Below are 20,096 nucleotides of genomic sequence, written 5' to 3' on the forward strand. Positions count from 1 at the left end.
TCATTACGTTAAATAATATCAATAAGTAGGTTACGCATGCAGAATAAAACGACCACGTATACAGCTTTTTTTATTTATAAATATTTCAATAATCAACGAAGCTTCGACTTATTTACTATGTTTATCATATTATTCAGCTAACATTGTAATTATTTTACCAATATCAAATAGTATCAATAAATAAAAACAACACGTCAAAAACAAACGAGAATATGGAATAATGGAACCTTTTTCGAGTCCCGGGATCGAGACTCATGTAGCGTCAATCATTCCATGTATTTTTGTGGACATTTACAAAACACTTTTCACTTTTTTGCTTTCGAAGACCGTTTTAAATAGTGTTCGGTTTCTTTTGTTTCTTGTGGTGGATCTCGTAGAGGAGCTCCAACAAGTAGAAGGTGACCAGTGTGTGGACTGTGAGCCTCAGGTAGTAAGGCGTGAAGCCTCGCCAGAAGCCGAGGATGCCCGTTTCCTGTTTAAACTTGGTGTAGATCTCCTTGTGAGAGCCACTACTCATCACTTGGTATCTGTAAGCAGCAAACATTTATAAAGCGAGACTGAAGAGAAAATGAACTTTGGAAACAAGTATTTGAAAATGACTAGAGTCTCATTTGAAGCCCTTATCTGTCATATTTCGTGGTATGATTGAAACATGATTTGAGTAAAGACCTTTATTTGAAATCAAAATACAGTAAATTAAATATGATGTTGGTGGGCAAGTGGAAGCCATACATTTAAAACATGTTGTAAGCATCTAACATAAATGGTGCTTGCTGATTGAATTGTAATAATAATGAAGTTATTTTTCTAATCCGCTTTTTTTCTCAGCTGTAAATAATTTCTAATGCTCCCGAAGCTCCCAATAGTTGAGTAGATTGTTCACTGAGTTCCATTTTGGGACTAAGGTCTAATCTCACACTTTACTTCAGCTACTACTTGGCACCGACAGCCGGATAAGTGTGATAAAAATATTATTACAGTGATACTCACCTCGTCTTGAAGGTATCTATAGGCAGCGTGGCCACAGCAGTGACAAAGCTGGATAGCAGTGATGTGTAAAGGTGCAATAGAAACCCCTTCGCACGCTTTCTTTCCGTCAGGTAATCTCGAGCCTAAGCAAATTATGTTAATGATGTTAAAATATTTAATTCTCAACTGTTATTTATATTAACTCTGGCAGATGGTGAACACGAAAGTCAATCCCAAGATTCCTCGAGGAAAAGGCAAAAGGGATAGCAGGTAATTTAGCAGTCCGTTAATATTTGAAACTAAAAAATGTTGTGGTGTGGTAGTAAACCGACGTTGTCAATTCTTATAAACCCGTCTAAGAATTGCCGGTGCATCCTAAACTATAAGCCAACCTTAACTTGTAAGCTTACGGATTTCAAATTACCATCACTTCTTGAAAAATCGCTTTTACGGTCGCAGAACCGAGACTTCCACAATAACCTGGTGACCTCCTGAACAATGCCGTCTTTATAATTATCTAATACGTTTCTACATAGCTAACCTGAGCATAGGTCCCGATCTGAGCGACACTGATGACGACGGACCTTGACATCGTCAGCAGAGCCCCGCGCCACAGCGTGCATATTCCCTCTTCCCTCCAAATTCTATACACAACAAGTCAATTATTTGTTTTATTCATAATTACACTCACTTTGGTCATTGTTCATAGAAAGATCTAAGAATACTCTGGAGTAATTCGGGGACAAAGCTACCTACTAGCGCGAGACACTACTATGAACGATATTTCTGTCCACATCCTCCCAAATGCTTAACACCAATTCATCCACAGAATAGCTAAATGTATTCGAACAGCAAGGATTCTGATCGTGGAAAACGTCCGAAAGTAATACTAAAGTCACAAAGGCAGTACTAACTTGGTGAAGGCATCGAAGAGCCCTCGGTACCGGCGGTAGGGGTCGACGGGCCCGTCGGCCATCATGCGCACGAGAATGATCTCGGAGGGGCAGCCCACGAACGCGCCCACCAGCCCCGCGTACACGCCGATAGCCACCTTCTGGGAGAAGCTCGGTATGCTGCCGTACTTACTGGTGAATGAGAGATACACGGTCAATAACCTTAATAAGATATATACTACCAGTAGCGCGCGATTTAGTCAGCGTGGTCAATCGTAGCGTGGAAATGCTGAGGGACATATACCCTGAATGTCCTTGAGATTTTTTTAAAGAATGGGCTATCTAATAGTACCAATTATTTCTGAAACTAGCGTTCAAATAAACAAACTATTCAGCAGCAGGGTAAATGTAAATCATAGGCACGTCATCGGAACGGGAAAAAAAAAACCATTAAATAGCTTTTCCATGATGATTTCCAATACAGTGAAGTTGTAGCTCGAAAAAGTTGTAATCAGCTTAATCATCCGTTGGCTACAATAACAAAGATTTGTTTAACGTACAACTGTGATATGTCGGATTACAAGGCGATGGATTAGCCATAGGCCGGATTACCTCGTATTCATTGCACGTCGCTGTCGAAATAACAACACGTAATATAGGCAAAACGAAACGAAACTTGATGAGCAATATTGACAAAGAAGAAGAATATAATAAATCTGCACGGCTAGCCGAATGTTTGAGGTAACCACGCCAAACCTATTGTGCGCCACGTGTCTCGGGTTCGAATCACACGTAGGACAAGCGTTTGTGTGCTCCACGAATGCTTGTTCTGAGGCTGGGTGTATTTGTGCAAGTGAGTTGAATGTTTGTTAAAACCGTGACACGAGGATTAAATTCCTTACTAAAAGAGACGTTATTAAACATAGAGGCTGAAGTGAATGCAAGACTGACCTCTTATGGTACTCATACAGGCAGTAGTAGGTCCCAAGTCGCGAGGTGGTGTAAGTGGTCTGCCGCAGTATCCCGGCGGTGAGACCGGTGTAGGGTGCCTTCAGACCCTCGCAGCGCAACATCTGGCGGAACATGTTCACGCCCCACGACTCCGGGTACAGCTGCAGACGGACCTTGATCACGTCCAGGGGATGGAGCAGGGTCGTCGCGATTATACTGCGGATTGGAAGAGACATACTTAAAATGCTTGGTATTAAAATGAGTTGGATGGAAGCAAAAATCCGTGGGATGATACGTGTTCATTTCTTGTTATGTTTATCGAAATAATTTGCTACAGTTGTGAATCACTCTTTGGTTATTTAATTAATTCTAGAATGTTTACAAGTTGGGATATATGGCAAAAAGTAATATTTTAATCAGTATTCTTCTTTACGATTTTGATTTGGAGGTAGGTTAGCTACATTAAATTTCAATATACGTGTGACGGCGAGAAGCTACATTCTTGTCTTATTTCTTTACAATTTATTTTCTCTATTATATCTCGCTTTATTTTCTCCTCGTCTCTCCTACATTTGCCGTAAAAGAAAACGGCGTTCGCGGTAAAACACATACCCGGATACCCCACCGAACACCGTCTTAACGTGACGCGGGACTTTCTTATTTTCATGACGATGATGTTCCTTATCCTTATGTTTGTGAGACACCATTATATTGCACCGATTCGCTTTTTCACTTAATATTCACAATAATTTTGAGAAAAAACAGTTTAATATAAGCCCTACATAGCTTGGGAAAAGACTACGCTTAGAATATATCACGATAATTTTACACGAAACTTCCAAACATTAGGTATGTTTTTAAAACAGTTTTAACATGTTGATTGACGATAGCTTTTTGACAGCTTCCTTTAATTTTTTTTTAAATGCAAAGGAGGTTCGCTGTTTTCTACTATGATCGGAAAACTTGACAGATCACTTAGTAGAGTCCAAAGAGTTACTTATATACGATTGTCCTGTGGTCGTAAAAGTGCTTCAAAAATTAGTTGTATGTTGAGATCAAAAACATTAACATTTTAAATTAAAGTAGTTATTAGGGACTAAAGTGTTCCACTACTTGGGGATTGAAACCAACAGGTGAACACGAAACGGGCCATGTATTAGCACCACATAGCAGAAAATAAACCCGCCGCGGTAAGCCGAAGCACATAAAATACCAACAACATCGTTAGCCAGAAAATGCTTGTAGATTTTAAATAGGTAAAAGATTTTCATTTAAGTTACCCACAACAGATTCTGATTCATAAAATAACAAATAAAACAAGTGATGAATGAACTCATAACGATCTCTTTTAAAAAAATATATAAAAATAACAATCATAATTAATCCACAGTGACAAAACTTGTACTTGGACGCTGGCAGACGCGACTAGCACGTGCAAGCATGTTCGATTCGATTTCTGTGCACCAACATAAAGGGAAGTCGCATTAGAATATGCCTAGTTACTTTTTAAGGCATATTTATCGGCAATAAGCCTTAAGGCCTAAGATGAATATAGACTTCTATTAGACTACTCATTGTTTTTTAATTCTTGCGAAATCGTCGACCGGTACCTTATTTCCAAATTCTAACTCCATTTCTCCTCGGACTCTCTAGGGCGTATCAAGACGTTTCAGAACCATAAAATCTAATTCAGACAGTCTTATATACAAAATCAGATCTAACATGAGTTCATGATACAACACCCGCGGTAAAAACAATAGATAAATATGGGTGTCTTTGTGCACGTGACTTGAAGGTTTGTGAAACCCCGCGATACCAGGATTTAATACCTTAGTGCGAGAGCCGTTTTAAATGAAAAGGTGTTACCTTGCTCTCAGGGTATCAATGGGCCAAAGCTGTGATGCTGCGTTGAATACCGACGTAGCTATTGAGCGCATGTACGTCTTGACGCCTTTAACCAGCGCCAGTACGGCGCTACTCTCATCAGCCAGCTTCTTCTCCGTCCGGTAGTCTCGGATCTGAATGAAAACAGTAGAAATAAGACGTTAAAGAACTACGATCCTTCATAGTGAGTGAGAGTCTGAGAGACGGTAGTGGACAAGCTACAGAGGTCATTGGCAAGGCGTTTAAACAAGGAAAGATTTCTCATCTACTTGATGGTACTTTAATTTTAAATAGAGAAAACTTTAATTTATAGGGGTATATCAAAGAATATCAGCTTCAAAGATTAGCTTAATTCGAATCAAAACTTGCGACTAACCTGCATCGGCGTTCCGATGCGTGCAACGTTTGTGACAACTGGACGAGATGTCAAAAGGAACACTCCTTGTGATAATGGGTTTATATTCCTCTCTTTGCATTTCCTACGAATGATAAATTGAATAAAAAATATTATCTCTTATTACCAACATGACACCACCTATTGGGAAGAGAGAGGCCGCCATAGCTCACTGTACCGTAAACCGGTCGTAGTAGTAAGTCCACAAATTTATAATTTGCTCCCTGTGTTAACACCAAAGCTTCGACGTAAGCAAATTTATTAAACACAACTTCTGTGCAATGTAAATGAAATGGGTTATAAGGCAAGATACTGTTTCTACTGAGAAAATACAATTATAATGAAAATTACCCCTGATAATGACGTAAAATCTTTCAGCCTCATAAATCTAAATCTAAAACGGCTGAACGGATGGCTAATCACCTTTTTACCAATTTTGTTCTCCTTTAATACAAAACAAACTTAACTAAAAGCTCAATCCTTCCCGGCTCTGATGCCACAGATAGACTGACAGACACCTCAAACACATCCCCGTTTTTGCTTTGGGGTTTAAAAAATAAACTTACTTCTGATGTGACTCATAAATACAGTAATAGGTGCCTAGTTTGAGGCTGCTGAGGATCCTTCGTTGCAGCATCGGGGGCGAGAGCTGCGGGAAGCTGGGCACGCAGCCGCGGCAGCGCGCCGCCTGACGGAACAGGCGGATGTACCACGTGTCCGCGAACAGCATGCGCATGGGGAACACGTGATCGGGTAGGGAGCCGCTCGTCTCTAAGATGCTGAAATTTTTGCATTCTTTGATGTAGAGTTTATAACTTATTAAATTAAAAGGCCCTCCACTGCGTTCAACCTTGCTGCAGGATATAGGTCACTCGTCACACACAATAGAAATCAGTACTCTGCGAAGAACCCATGCTTTGTACACATGCTGTATCACCACGACACCCAAACGTTAAGGTTGTGTTCGTGTCAGCAAAAGCGTTAGTGTTTAAACTCCAACGATAGATAAGGGAGATTCACTTCCGTGATTTTAACCCTTGGAAGTCGTACGGTATACCCGTATGTCTTTCCCAGGGTGGAGGACATTAATAAGGATTTTTAACAGGTTGGTATCTTGGAGATCTTGGTGGTACGCCTGAAGGAACCTTATAAAAGTTGCAAGCTTATACAAGTTTGGCATCTTATGATCAAAGCTAATGACCACTTGAGAGAATCATTTTTACTGCTTGCCTGGAAGGTATACCAAAATATTCCTAATGAAGAAGAAGAGTAGTTACCGGTACATCCCCCCGAGCAGGAGTCTGGTGTGCTCCGGCCACTGCCGTTTCTTGGTATACGTAATTTCATCATCGTTTTGGGCCATAATCGTTGTAAAACACTATAAAAGTCATTATAAGAATAATATTTTTATATGTTTTTTTTTACACTGGAATTTTGATGTTTTTACGGTGACACCGTACGTTTGTGTGGTTTGGTGATGAATAAACGTTTGACAGTCTTGCACTTGTCTTGTCTTGTAAAGAGGTTGAGGTTTGTTACACTTCTATTATGCCTACTTTTATTTTGATCATAGAGTTTTTTCGTGATTGACTCCATAGTTTCTGTGCCGCATAATCTAGAAGATATATTTTCTATTTTTCATAGTTATTGTGTATCCAGACGTGATATCATCTCAATGACTAACATATGTTTAAAATTTTACGGGAGTGTGCACTACTTTTAATTATTTTATTTTAATATTATTTATTATCAGTTATTAGTTTTCCACTGCAGGGCAAAGACCTCCCTTCCTCCTTTCATTACTCTCGGTCTATGACTTACAGAGGAAAGTACTGAAGGTAAGAGACGAGTTCGTCCCACCATCTTATTCTGGGTCTGTGACGAGGTCTTCTTTTGCATAGTTTAGTTTTGCATGCAGTGTATGGTTGCCATTGCCCAAAGCTCGATGGGAATTTGGAGGCTGAGACCAACTCAGTTCTGCTTAAGTTTAACTGCCATTTGCCCTACATCAGCTATTTATGTGTTAGTTCATGAAAACATTGTACCTATAGTAATACAGGCACAAAGTACTCTAACGTTATTTTCGAGATACGAGCAACAAATAAAACCAAACAATATAAAACAATGTTTTTTTATTAAGGTATATAACAACATTGCCGCACGTTAGTCACAAATCATACAGAGCTATAAAAATATAGGAGTATATATAACAGCATTATATCACAATATACTGTCTAACAATTATGGGAAGCTTCAGGAACAGATGGTAGGATCAAAGGGCTCTTAACTACGTATATTATTGCAGTTGTAGAAAAGAGAGAGAGCAATACATAGATCACGTAGAGCGCTATCTCTCTTTAACAATTACAAACATATTTACTTCAAGAGGTGGTAAGCCACAGATGGTCAAATGGTTGTCCTTGAACAATTGTTCGCTGCGCGCAGCACAAGCTTTCAAATATTATTTGCAGTGAGCAAAACTTTTATTTGTGAATGTTACCGGCCAAATTGATTGAATCTGTTCGTTAAGCTTTTAAATATAAATACAGAAGCTTGATTTTATTATTTAGAAGACTTGTAAAAAAATGATTTTTAATTAACAAATAATAAATCTAAAGAGAAAACTTATAAAAAGTAAAATAATAGATTGCGCCAAAGTAAATAAACTATAACAATATTTAATCTCTAAAGTCGACATAACATGTAACTTGTAAAATCCATCAAAAAGTTTCATATTCGTATGCAAAAATAATAAAATTATTTTTTGTGATAAATATATAAGTATATATTCTGAATCAACTACCTTATTAAAACAAAATTTGTACATTTGCACCAAAAACGAAACGAATATGTGGAAAAATATTTGTACTTATAAATAACGATTGAAATGTAAAAGTAACAACAAAATGTATTTGATTTAAACTAAATATAAAATTTAAAAAGTGATTAACATTTCAGCCAAATGTGATTAGCAAACTATGTACTAAATGTATGCTCGAAATTAATAACCAATCCAATTTGTTTTCCATTATTTTAAATTGCATCTGGTATAACCAGGAACAGATAGCTTAATAATTTCGGTTCTAAGTAAATAAATACAATAACTCTTTAATGCCCGCGTAATATTAAAAAAGACATTTATGACGGCTTTCACTCGCTACTAAAGTTAATGTCACATTGTGACATGTCGTATTGTCAATTATACTTACTAATTATAAAAACACGTGTATACACACTACAACAGTTAATAGTATTAAACGTACGCTATTGTGTACTGAACTAATAACAAACAAGAACAATTGCATTATTTTAAGGAATAATTAAATAATTTTGAGTAATAATTGAATTATTTTAAGAAATAATTGGATGACTTTGAGGCGTAGTTGCAGTATTTTAAGATTATAATGTAGTATGCGTTGCGCGGTTTTATGTTGATGGTGATATTATACAAAGCCTCAATTACTTTAGATAAGCCTAAAGTGGTGCTTTAACAAATATGGTTTTGAGTGAAGTGGTTTCGTATTGTCCAAGATAAGGCTGACATTTACTAAAATATATTATAGTTTGAGCGGTAAGTTAATCTTTGCCGCTAAGCTAGAACCGGTTAACCGAGATATTGCGATAGCAATAAAATTATCTTTGACAATACGTTTGTTGGTAGATCTATTTGATATATTTTATAGAGTATGGTACAGGTATTAAAAAATGGTTGGTCGATTTTATTTTACAGTAATTTTACTTATTTTTGATTAACAAAGATTTTTAAATTTGTGCGTTATATTCAAATTAAAAAAGTGAATACCTAAAAAATCACTGGTCTTATAAGCATTTTTTACCTCGTTTTGATTTAATCAATATCTAATCCCTGAAAATCATAATTTTGTGACTATGCTACATATTAACTTACAGATACATATATTTAAAACTGAGCATAAATACATTATTATAGAATATTAATTATGCTCATATAATATTTCAAATGGTGCTCCCTTACCAGTACATATTATACCTACTGGTCAGTTAATTTGCATTATTATGTATACATTGTAAAGAACATAGCTATAGAAGCTCAAGGTTATATTCAAAATGTATTCGAGACCTATTTTACATCTATATTAAACTTGTACTTTCATAAGACAACAGAGAAATTACAAAAAAAAGGTTTTAAATAACTGCAACATTCGATCGAAGTTCCAAAATAGATTTTCCCGGTTCTTACTCGAATATTTCATTCAGTCATTACGTTTTACGATCTCAAACGTAACGTAATGACGAAATATGCGATAAACAGATTGGATTTATCAACACAAGTCATTAACACGATGATACGCTATCAGTAACTAGCTGGCCGGTACAAAAATATATCTATTTCATACACAAGAGCACACATTTTTATACATGGAAGTTTAGCGTAAAAGAAGTATATTATAACTGCATTTATACTTTAAATATTCATACATTTTCTATATAAATACGTTATGAAATGTATATGTTAACTTAATCGAGTGATTTCTTATTTATAAATCGAGTTAATTTAAATAAGAATGTTTTAAGAACATTGATATTAAATTAATGTTGTAAAAAAAGTACAGGATGATGGATTTTTTCACACTGAGAAATAGGTTCATATTTTACGATAGTCAGAACGAATGTTTACATATTATTATCAATAGTCAACATTTATGTACATGATATCTACATTGGAACATTTCAGTTCAAAATGTGAACTTAATTAGTACAGCTAGCAATAAAGCCGGTTATCACAATCAGATTTACAAAGTATCAGTTTTTTGAGTCACGTAGAAATTGGTGTTCAGTAATTTGAATGAGGCTTCAAGTGTCAAGACTATTTTATTCCTCATAGTACAATAACGTCTTTTAATTTGATTTCGTATTTTTTAAATCTGTTTGTTTAAGCGAATTCTGTTACTGACTGTACATTCTGAACAAAACATTCCACAATTCAAAATTTCCGATTATACATTTTGATGGCAATCGACTATCGACTTTAACACCTTACCTCAGCGTTCATTTTCGTTTGTCAAGTTACGTGAGCCTGAAGTAAGCCGAGTTCATTTGTTCGAGGAAGATGAATGTTAGTACTGTGTGGGGTCCGAGACGCGCGTAGTACGGGAGGAAGCCCTTCCAAAGGGACAGGACACCTTCGTTCTTGAGGAGAGTTGTGACCACTGTCAGCTGACTCTGGCCCTTAGCCGCGTTTTGTATCCTGGAAATTATGGAACAAGGTTTCATTCAGATGCTAGTAATATTGAAAGAACAGTGAGCCGAGATCGATAAAGTTAATAAGTAAAGTTTGGAGAATAAGAACTAGAAAAAGTAATCAGATTTTTCATAAAACCAAGCAAAGCAAAAAATGAGTAACGTTTAACAGAGAAAATTTCTTATGACGTATTTTTTTTAAATCGGTCTATTAATTAAAGAAGACATGGCCAGTGTGAGGGTTACACATTTTCGTTGTCAATGCTATCCTATGACATTGGCCTAATTTAAAATAGAGCATAGAATACGCGCGATAGTTTAATAATAAATGATGACGAAACAATGTAACGTTCTAAAATAAAAAGTCTCTCGTATATCTTTTCATTGTTGGTAAAGTAAAATAACTTTCTGACGGTCTACTACTGCATCTTTGGTAATATTATTATGGTCGCGGAAAAATGAAAGCACTATACACAGAGTAGAGAGGCATCTCTCTATACTCACGGTAATATTACTTTAAGACGAGGAAGTAGGGGTATAAGTAAGTAAGCAAAATATAGGGCAAAAATACATTATGCTTACAAAATTAAATGTTAACTATACAAAAATAACCTCTTCGAATATAGTTAAGATAAGTAAAAGAAGTTAGTTAATATTCTTATCGAAACAAAGTGAATATATTTTGGCTGATGGCGAAATGCAAACTACACGTATTTTATTTAATGAGAACAGGTGCGGAAAAATATCAAAAGCTGCTAAAAAAATATTGAGTGGCGGGCTAAATAGAATGCTTGTCGCAAGGCAGAAATAAGAAAAAGATTCGAAATGTAATAGTACAGAAAATTCTTGAAGGATTCCAAAACGTCTGCCCAACCAGGACACCATCAGCGAAGATAGAAATAATAAGAGGTATATTACTTCCTAAACGTCCGCCAAGCCCAGAAAAGAGGCAAAGAAGAAAAACGGTATACTACCTAGTCTTAATGATGTCGACGGGCATGGAGGCAATAGTAGTGATGAGTCCAGATATCATGGAGGCACAGAAGTGCAGCATGATGCCGTCCGGGACGTAGCCGACGAACATCTCGCGAGCCTGGAACAAAATGATACATGATTTAGAAGATTTATGTCAAGAAAGATGGTGGGAATCAAAACTAGAACGATATGTTATGTCAGTTCAGTGATTCTTAAATAAATTTAATATAAAGAATGTATAAATAAGAATAAATAAAACATTCAGTTTGAAAAAGTTTTGGTATCTGTTTTTGTATTTTAGCTACTAAATTACTGCACTGATTTTGGTAAAATTTTGAGTAAATTGGTTTGGATCAGTATGAAAAAGACCGCTCATTTAACTACATTTTCTTCCATGTTTCCTTGAGATTTATGTATGTATTAAAGTCAGCATTGGAACGCAAAGTTATAAATTATATTTAACAAGGCTTTTGTTGACTCTTATCTAAGCAAAACGTTAGGTCATCATTACTTAGGGTTCGTTCAAGTGATAAATCAGATAAAATCTTTTCATTTTTATCTGTATCTTGATTTAATCTCGTCAAAGTTCAAAGTCAAAGAATCCTAATTTTAACTTCATCAGGGTGAGTGGGTAAGTAAATACACAGATATGAAAAATCATTGATTTCAATATTCAATACTAAAATCCATTACATTAACTTATGATAAAAAACAGATCCTGCCTCTTATCAAAGAAAACTTGAAAGTACCACATCTTAAAAGAACCTACAAGATATTGAAAGAAAAACTTCCACATTACATATTACTAAAATAATTACATAACATTTCCAATTTTAAAATTATATTTTTCCTTTACATCAAAGAAAGGAACCTAAACATTTACCCAAGAAAGGAAGTTGTATAAAGGTATTAGTTTCTTATCATAGTTGTATAAGTTACCTGTGAGTATGTGCTGAGCTGCGCCGCGTTCACGACCATAGCACGTCCAACGGTGGGCATGGCACCGCGCCATAGCTTCAGAACACCCTCTTCTCTGACAATTCTGAGGAAAAATGGAACGGTGAGTTTTTTGTCCATCCCAAAAGATATCTGATAACGATTAAGCTTTTCAATGAATGGAATTACTACAACCTGGGACTTTTGGGCCACGTCTTTTAGTAATATTATTACATAAGGTGGAAGCCTGACAGCGCATTACAAAAGGTAGAGCGGTATTACTTTAAAGTAGGCTTTCAAACCCATTCGGATCCCATTCGGGCTGTCGCCTGTCGGGAAGCAGGAATCTCCGAAAGGGTTACTGTGACCCCGGTACACGAAGGGCAAAGGAAGGAATATGGGTGGGTTTGCAGTAGGAGTTTGACACTCCCTTCCGCTCAACCAAAAGCGGAAGAAGTCATTTGATGATTTCCCATTCGAAAAAGAGGCTTTCTAAACCAACGGTGTGTGGCTAACTAATGGCTAAGTAATAATTACACACACAATAACAATATAATTTAAATGTAATTTTTCCAAAACTTATTATTCCACAAGGCCACATAAAAAAAAAAGAAAATTCCAGTTTGAACAAGGAACACTTTTCGAATACCATTAGCGCTATCTTCAGTTGGCTGTTGGCATGAAGCCAGAATTAATTCTTTCCCATTATTCAACAGTTATTCTACTGAACTGCATTAACATTTGTCATTGACAAATGACCTCCATAAGTATTACCATAATAATATATATTTTAAATATCTTATTATGGTAATTCCTAGTTTCACCTTTCAAGTGGTTTCAATAGACTTTCATGACGTTATGAATGACGTGGTCATTTTTGTTCAGTATTTATTATTGATCACATCGCAGTTACATTAAAACTGCTATCATCATGCATTCTTTGACGATCCTCTTCCATAAAGCATAATCCAGTTTTCTCATACCTCCAACAACATATGTGCAAAGTTTCATTTTGATCGGTTAGGTATTTTTCGCGTAAAAGTGTAACAAACAAACTTAAAGCCTCATTTATAATATTAGTAGAGATATGTGAAGTGATATAATTTGACTATCAGACCCTCCTGACAAATTAGTCAAGGGATTAGCTATGTAGATACGAAATAAGATACTATTGCGTTGTCGTCTTGCAAAAACCATTGAATTTTTACGCTAGCAAAGTTGCGCATAGTCCTTATCACATTAATCTGTGGTATCATGCGCTGTGGCAACAGAGGTCACTCAATGTCATAGTATTTATCGCGTCCATAAGTTTCATGAGGTGTGTAGAGTCAGTCCAAGCAGACCTTTTAAGACTTTATGGTCGCCAGGCATCAGGCGAGGAATATTCGTATAATTTCGAAATAGACGCTGATGTGGTTATTCACTCAAAATAAATAAATAACAATCGCCTTTTTTCTTGTGGCGGAATTTCAAAAATACCAAGCGCAGACCTCCAGTAGAAGACTATGTTAGGGTCAGGTGAAAATCGAAGACTTGTATTTTTAAATAAAAACTTAGTACTAGAATTACGCCACTTGCACAAGTGTTTCTAGGTTATTGATTGACCTTCAATTTACTGCAGGAATGTATATCATAGCTTTGACATATTGCGGCATATACAAGTCGCAATTAAAGTGCGGAACTATAAATTACAATTAAGGCCAGTAATTAAATAGATTAAAAAAAAACATACAATAACAAAAGCAGCAACAATTACCTAGTTAAGAATCAATTAACTGCAAATAATTAAAGACGATTGAGAACTAATCGGTACTAAATTAACTAAACGTTCACGTCTTGAACTGTTCATGAGCTATAAAAACTTATCAACGTAAAACATAACTGAGCGAGGCGTTCTAATGAACACGAACTGCGATCTCATAAAAGAAAACAATGATCTCGATGAAGTTGAAGATTTTCAAAAAGCAGGCTTCCAGCGCTTCTAGCTGCACTCCATTTCTAACATCAATATATTATTTATATCAATATTTCTCGGATTAATAAAGTTTAACTTATTCGAAGAATTAATCATCAATCAATAAGCGACATTATTGCAGTCCATAGGATGACTTTTACCTGACCGAAAACCCAGTTATTTATTTTAACTTTGCATTAAGTCCGCCTACAATGTACAACTGTGGTACATAAGGCGGACTTAATGCAAGTTATTATCTATATGGAATATGATGATTTACAAGAGGCGACTAAAAAAAGTCATATTCAACCCTCAATTCATCCCATCAAGGTCCAATAGACATAGACATCCCCAAAATTGTGCCACGACACCCGGTCCTCCGCCTTCCGCATCGAGTTTGAGATCCAGATAGCTTTTTAAGGTTATTGATCCATAAGGCAGAGGCGCGTCTAACACCGCGTTTGCCAAAAATACCACCTGCGACTATATTTTGGAAGCAATAAAGTATTGAGTATAGTTACCTGATCAAAGCATCAGCAACATTTTTGTAGTTCCTCCTCTGCTCCTTGGGCAGTCTGCCGTCAGCTGTCATGCGGATAAGGGCGACCTCTGCCGGGGTGCCCACGAAGGCGCCGATGGAGCCGGCGGCCACGCCCAGCAGCGTTTTAGTGCCGAAGCCAGGGGCTGCCCCGGCATTTTTCCTGTATTGACAATGATGGATCAGACACTACAGAATAGGGGGATGTTTTTACTTCATTACTTTTTACCGTCTCTATCGATATTAATGATTTAAATGAAAAAAATGTTTGAGAGGTGCTTGTTATCTGATCTTATGACCCAGATCGAATTGCTTGGGAGTCATTTTAATTGAGTGGGATCCTCGACTACGTGAATTGACCACTTGAACTTTCCATTTTCAGTGAGAATCTAGAAACAGAAGTCTGACATGCTGGAAAACATTCCACCATATTTATTTCAGAGCGTTTAAAATGGGCATAAGATCAGAAAGATACAATTTACTACATATACGTTACTGTTATAAGGTAAGCATAAAACGTCTACTTTGGCGTTTTTCTGCTTTAACCTAATACAAATTGATAGTTATTGAGTACAATCGACATGAATATCTCAGGTGCCATAAAGACATATTCGAAAACCACTTCATAATCTACGTTTACTACTATTTAATACAGTACCGTTAATTTAATTACATTATTTTATGCTAAAAATGTACTTTACAATCTCGACTTAAGTACTTAAGTTAAATTATAATTCATTTGCCTGTATTATCTTCTTGACGTGAACTTCAAGAGCCAGACCGGAATCTGCTAATAAAAATAATGCAAGAACTTATTATGAGGTATTGTACAGAACAATAAAAATACATTTTCTTGTTTTTTATGTATTCCAGAGAATTTCACAGACATTCAAGTCAGTAACTCTGAGACAGATCAAGCATTAGTGGATATCACGAATCCTTGTCCTGCGCGACGATCGAACCCGCGACACCTAGCGCGTAGTAAGTTTTGCGTGGAGTCATTTCCCACTCGACTATCCGTGCACTCAAAAGATTTCAGCATTTGTATTTTGATCAATGGAAGCGATAGATACAAGTATATAATGTATATTCTCGTCCCAAAAATACATTTTCTCGGGAGATTCAGTTGGCGTTAAATTGTCTTGTGACGTAAACGGGCGTCAAGCTTTCAATTTATAAGACTGGCATGACGCATCATTGTGACGCAGTTTGTCTATTATGTAATTCGGTTTTAGAAACAGTTACCTAGTTTTTCTTATGATCACGTGAATTTCTTCTTTTCGTGGTGTGTGTAAAACAAATGACTGGTAATTTTAGGTGTTTCTTTTTACAACAGACATGAGGAAATATTGGAACTATGTTCGAGTTTGCCGAGACATAATTATTGCTCCGCACTCCTGCACTCCATTGTAGTTCAGATATTCTCACAGCTAAATTATTATTATTATTATTACTAGCCTGGAATGTCCCACTGCTGGGCAAAGGCCTCCCCACTCTTCTTCCACTTGTCTCTGTCATGTCTGTCACAGCTAAAGGTTTTGGTATTTTATTTCTGACCAAACTTAGTTTAGATATGGATGATAATTATTTCTGTTTGTGTATTAAAATCTGAATCGAATTTTTATTCTATTAATTGCTATATAAGGTACATCCCATTCTCGGACATTATTATTTACACACTGTGTAACATTATACAGTGTAGGTAAAATGCCTTTGCTTAAAAGTAGCACCTATTTCAAAGTTTATTCAGTTCATATTTGTATAGCAAACCTAGCTGTTCCTATATTAAAGTACATTCCCAGCATGTTTGTGCTATTTCGTACTCAGATATTAATTGGTCAATTTACCTACATACGGGATGTGCCATATCTCCGCGACGACACAAGTTTATATTGCATCAACAGACGCACGAAAATAGATAACATTTGTTAAAAATAATTTAACCGGTAAACAACGTCTGGTTATCTTTCATTCAAAGTCGTATAGGTCTCTTATACGAATAATTTTTAATTCTGTGTGAGAATCTGAAGTGATTTCTTGAGGCTGAGGCGCCTTTTTTGTTTTGGCGGGGAAATCCTGGTGAAATATAAAATTGTAGACATTACATTTTGATTTTGAGAATTACATTTTGACGACCTCCGTGGTCGAGTGGCGTACGCACCGGTTTCAAGGTGTTGCTACCTCTGAGGTCCCGGGTTCGATCCCCGGTTGGGTCAATGTAAAAATTCAGATTTCTACATTGTCTCGGGTCTGGGTATTTGTGGTACCTTCGTTGTATCTGAATTCCATAACACAAGTGCTTTAGCAACTAACTTGGGGTTCAGTGCAATGTATGTGATGTTGTCCGCATTTATATTATTATTTATTAACTTTTCTATATGACCACCTAGTGCTAAGAGAAAATCAATGAATTTATTATTACTGAGTTTAGGAAGGTTTTGAGTTATTAGTATTTTTTTACGGTTCTAAGCAGCTGTGGAATTTTAAGTATATTATACTTCCTTCTTATGTTACCAACACAAAGGGTCCTAGGTTCCTAGATTTGTAAACACCATGTATAAATGTAAACAACGCACACATTATCACACAATGATACATTAAGTTGCAGGATACGAGATCGAAAGGTCGAGCCAATGCACTCTAATAAGTTGCATAAATTCATTGATACTATGTAAAATATTTTCACAGCTTGTGGTCTTTTCTACTTTGTAAGAAAAACTCTGTAATCTCTATAAACTGTCTGATAAAATAACATCTCTTTCCGGATACTGAATGGAATTTAAATTATTTTGACATTTTGAGACACGTGAAAGGTCATTTAATACAATTCCAATAATTGTTCATATTCGTACATCTATATCTCAAGTAGATTTAAAAAGCTGATCGTCAATGCACAGGCATTTAGCATACATGCGCATAACAATTCTAGTTTCCGAGCAGCCAATAACAAGTGCGCTAAAAATAGACTTGTAAACAATAACAATGCTTGTCATGTAATTTATAATGCATCTCAATACTCACTCTTTGTAGGCATCAAAGAGGTAGTTATAGACTCCAAGACGGGTGGTCGTGTATGTCGCTTGGCGCAGCAGACCAGCTGACAGCCCCGTGTAGAGTGACACAAACCCTTCCCGGGCTACGATTTCTCCCGCCACAGCGAAGGAGGTGCGACCACCTCCACTTAATTGCATCCGAGTTTTAATCAAATCCAGTGGCTGTACGACGCATGTCGCTGCCATTCTGAAAAAGAAAAAGAAAACATTATAGATAATTATACTGTCTGTAGGTTGGGTGTTATTTAAGATTTTTAATGGAACAATAGTTGTTGCCTACACATAAAAGCGGGCTGAAAACTATCCTATAAACTATCTGTGTACCAAGTTTCGTAAAATTCTGTTCAGTGGTATTTGTGTGAAAGATTTGTTCTTGTTTCATGCACACAAACTATCTAATATTAGTTGGAAGTAGAATTATACTTTGATTGTGTTTTGCAAACTGAACCAGAACTAGTTTACAAGTTTCGTAATCAATTATTCCTATGATTTATGAGTACTTGCAGTTCAAAGCACTAATCAATTATTGAGTATACAATCTGGAAATAGATTTTATGGAACTGGCCAAGTCTGCAATACATTGTATTTGCAGGATTTTAAATGATGCTTGGGGTAGAATTATGTTTGTACCTCTTGTTATATCTTTAAGTAATATTAGAGCACTTGTACCCTATTTTTTAGGTACCTACTTAAAGAGGAAAACAATTTAGATGGGTACTGTAATACAAATTTTAAACAAATAGGTAAATGACTGATATTTTTCTTAGGTACATTTATTTTGATTTAGGAGTTTTTATTGTGGATTTATTTCTAGTGACATTTTATATTAAAGATAGTTTTTGGACAAAAAGTAACGCTGAGAATGTTTCCTTTTTGAGTACCTAACTGACAGTGTTTGGTATTGTGGTCTGGGGTGGGGAATCAGAGTATGTACTATGCATTGCAATTTGATATTCAAGAAGTGCCCAGATTCAGAAACTACTCACAAGCTAAGGTATTTAATCCTTTTATTGTTGAACAGTTTCACAAACATTAAAAATCCATGCACTTAAAGGGATGGTGACGGACTGGTATGCAGAATATAACCATGGCCCTATATGTCATTGTATAACACATTTCGTCTAATATTTTATAATTGGGATAGTTACATAAACAGCCAGTGTTAACTGGCACAAGCTCATTTTTTATGTCAAGCAGGTCATAAAGATTATGTTGTTTATCAAATAATAAACTTGAACAGTTATTGCAAATATTTTTAATAATAAAACTCACACCGCTAAGTGGTGGTTTTAGATTGTGCCTTTACATTAAAGATTTAAGGTTCATTTTTGTATCAATAACTGTTTAATAAAAAAAAATAACATAAGGTGTCCTATACTATCATTGATTGACATAATAAATACTAACTTCTTATTTTTAAGGTAGGTATATAGGTTGGTAGGTAAAGGCTGTAGATAATATTCTGTATCAAAAGCCATAAAGATTCAGCCAAGTCATAAATCAAGTTCTTATGGTTAAGAATATGATATTGAAGTAAACTGGCAGTAATTCATTATTATCAAAGATTTATTAATCAATCTAGCTATCAATATTACACAACTTTCAATCTAATCAACGATTCTAGGTAAATTCATTAAGTAGGTAAATGAAAACAAAAATGTTTTTTAAACAACTGACCACTAAGCATGATTATAATAAGAAATTTTACAAAATCTATTACATAATGGCAGTCGTGATAATTAAATAAACACGAATAAAATAATTGAGTAAGTGATCACGAGAGGGAACAATCTTGTTAGAACAAATGTTTAGCGAGCAGCCGTGAACGGGGACAAGGTTCTAATACAAAACGAGTTTACAAAGCTAATGACCATTCGAAGGCCATTTCATAATTTTAATATCATAAATTTAATATGAAAGTATCCAGCACTCTCCATGACATTGACTCTATGTAAAGGACATTTAATCTTAAAATAATCAAAGATTTTACCCGGCAAGGCCGCCGAAAGCGAATTTAAGCGCGTTCGGCACATATCGCTCCTTCGGCGGTGCTACAGCTGATTGTGCCATTATCACTTATTTAAATTAAACACAAACTCTGTAGACTACAAGTAACAATAGTCGCACTAATAATAGCGATTGTATTTATTTAATAATTTGACGAGCAACGTATGCACCGCCGCACAGCTCGTAACAGCTGGATTTGACAACTGAAGTGAAGTTGTCACTTGTCAATGTCATGTTGCATGCAAGCGAGACTTTATTTTTTAACCGCTTGAATAGTAGGTTATTAAGATAAACCAAATCGTTTAAAAACAAAGAAAAATAT

The 20,096-nt window shown here is 35.8% G+C and overlaps 2 protein-coding genes across 2 annotated transcripts; both read right to left on the bottom strand.

The window, feature by feature from the left end:
- Positions 1-57: 57 nt before the first annotated feature.
- LOC113497225 (mitochondrial 2-oxoglutarate/malate carrier protein-like) lies at positions 58-6,587 on the bottom strand. The gene is made up of 9 exons (XM_026876671.1): positions 6,369-6,587; positions 5,658-5,870; positions 5,074-5,176; positions 4,680-4,831; positions 2,814-3,029; positions 1,884-2,054; positions 1,511-1,613; positions 991-1,112; positions 58-527 (listed from the first exon to the last, which is right to left on the bottom strand). Exons 1-9 carry the CDS (start codon positions 6,452-6,454, stop codon positions 332-334), a joined length of 1,362 nt encoding a protein of 453 aa, XP_026732472.1. The 5' UTR covers positions 6,455-6,587; the 3' UTR covers positions 58-331.
- A 619-nt stretch (positions 6,588-7,206) lies between these two features.
- LOC113497226 (mitochondrial 2-oxoglutarate/malate carrier protein-like) lies at positions 7,207-19,985 on the bottom strand. Its single transcript, XM_026876672.1, has 6 exons — positions 19,758-19,985; positions 17,736-17,954; positions 14,698-14,877; positions 12,226-12,328; positions 11,286-11,404; positions 7,207-10,318 (listed from the first exon to the last, which is right to left on the bottom strand). Exons 1-6 carry the CDS (start codon positions 19,835-19,837, stop codon positions 10,138-10,140), a joined length of 882 nt encoding a protein of 293 aa, XP_026732473.1. The 5' UTR covers positions 19,838-19,985; the 3' UTR covers positions 7,207-10,137.
- Positions 19,986-20,096: the final 111 nt, after the last annotated feature.

The sequence above is a fragment of the Trichoplusia ni genome, chromosome 9, assembly GCF_003590095.1.
Source record: "Trichoplusia ni isolate ovarian cell line Hi5 chromosome 9, tn1, whole genome shotgun sequence".
NCBI classification, from domain to species: Eukaryota; Metazoa; Arthropoda; class Insecta; order Lepidoptera; family Noctuidae; genus Trichoplusia; species Trichoplusia ni.

Coding starts and splice junctions, on each gene's coding strand:
- LOC113497226 (XM_026876672.1), bottom strand. CDS start 19,837: ATGGCACAATCAGCTGTAGCACCGCCGAAGGAGCGATATGTGCCGAAC. Junction 17,955..19,757: donor GCTTTCGGCGGCCTTGCCGG/GTAAAATCTTTG, acceptor TTTCTTTTTCAG/AATGGCAGCGACATGCGTCG. Junction 10,319..11,285: donor GTCGACATCATTAAGACTAG/GTAGTATACCGT, acceptor CATAATTTCCAG/GATACAAAACGCGGCTAAGG.
- LOC113497225 (XM_026876671.1), bottom strand. CDS start 6,454: ATGGCCCAAAACGATGATGAAATTACGTATACCAAGAAACGGCAGTGG. Junction 2,055..2,813: donor CTGTATGAGTACCATAAGAG/GTCAGTCTTGCA, acceptor CTCATTCACCAG/TAAGTACGGCAGCATACCGA. Junction 1,614..1,883: donor CTCTTCGATGCCTTCACCAA/GTTAGTACTGCC, acceptor TGTTGTGTATAG/AATTTGGAGGGAAGAGGGAA.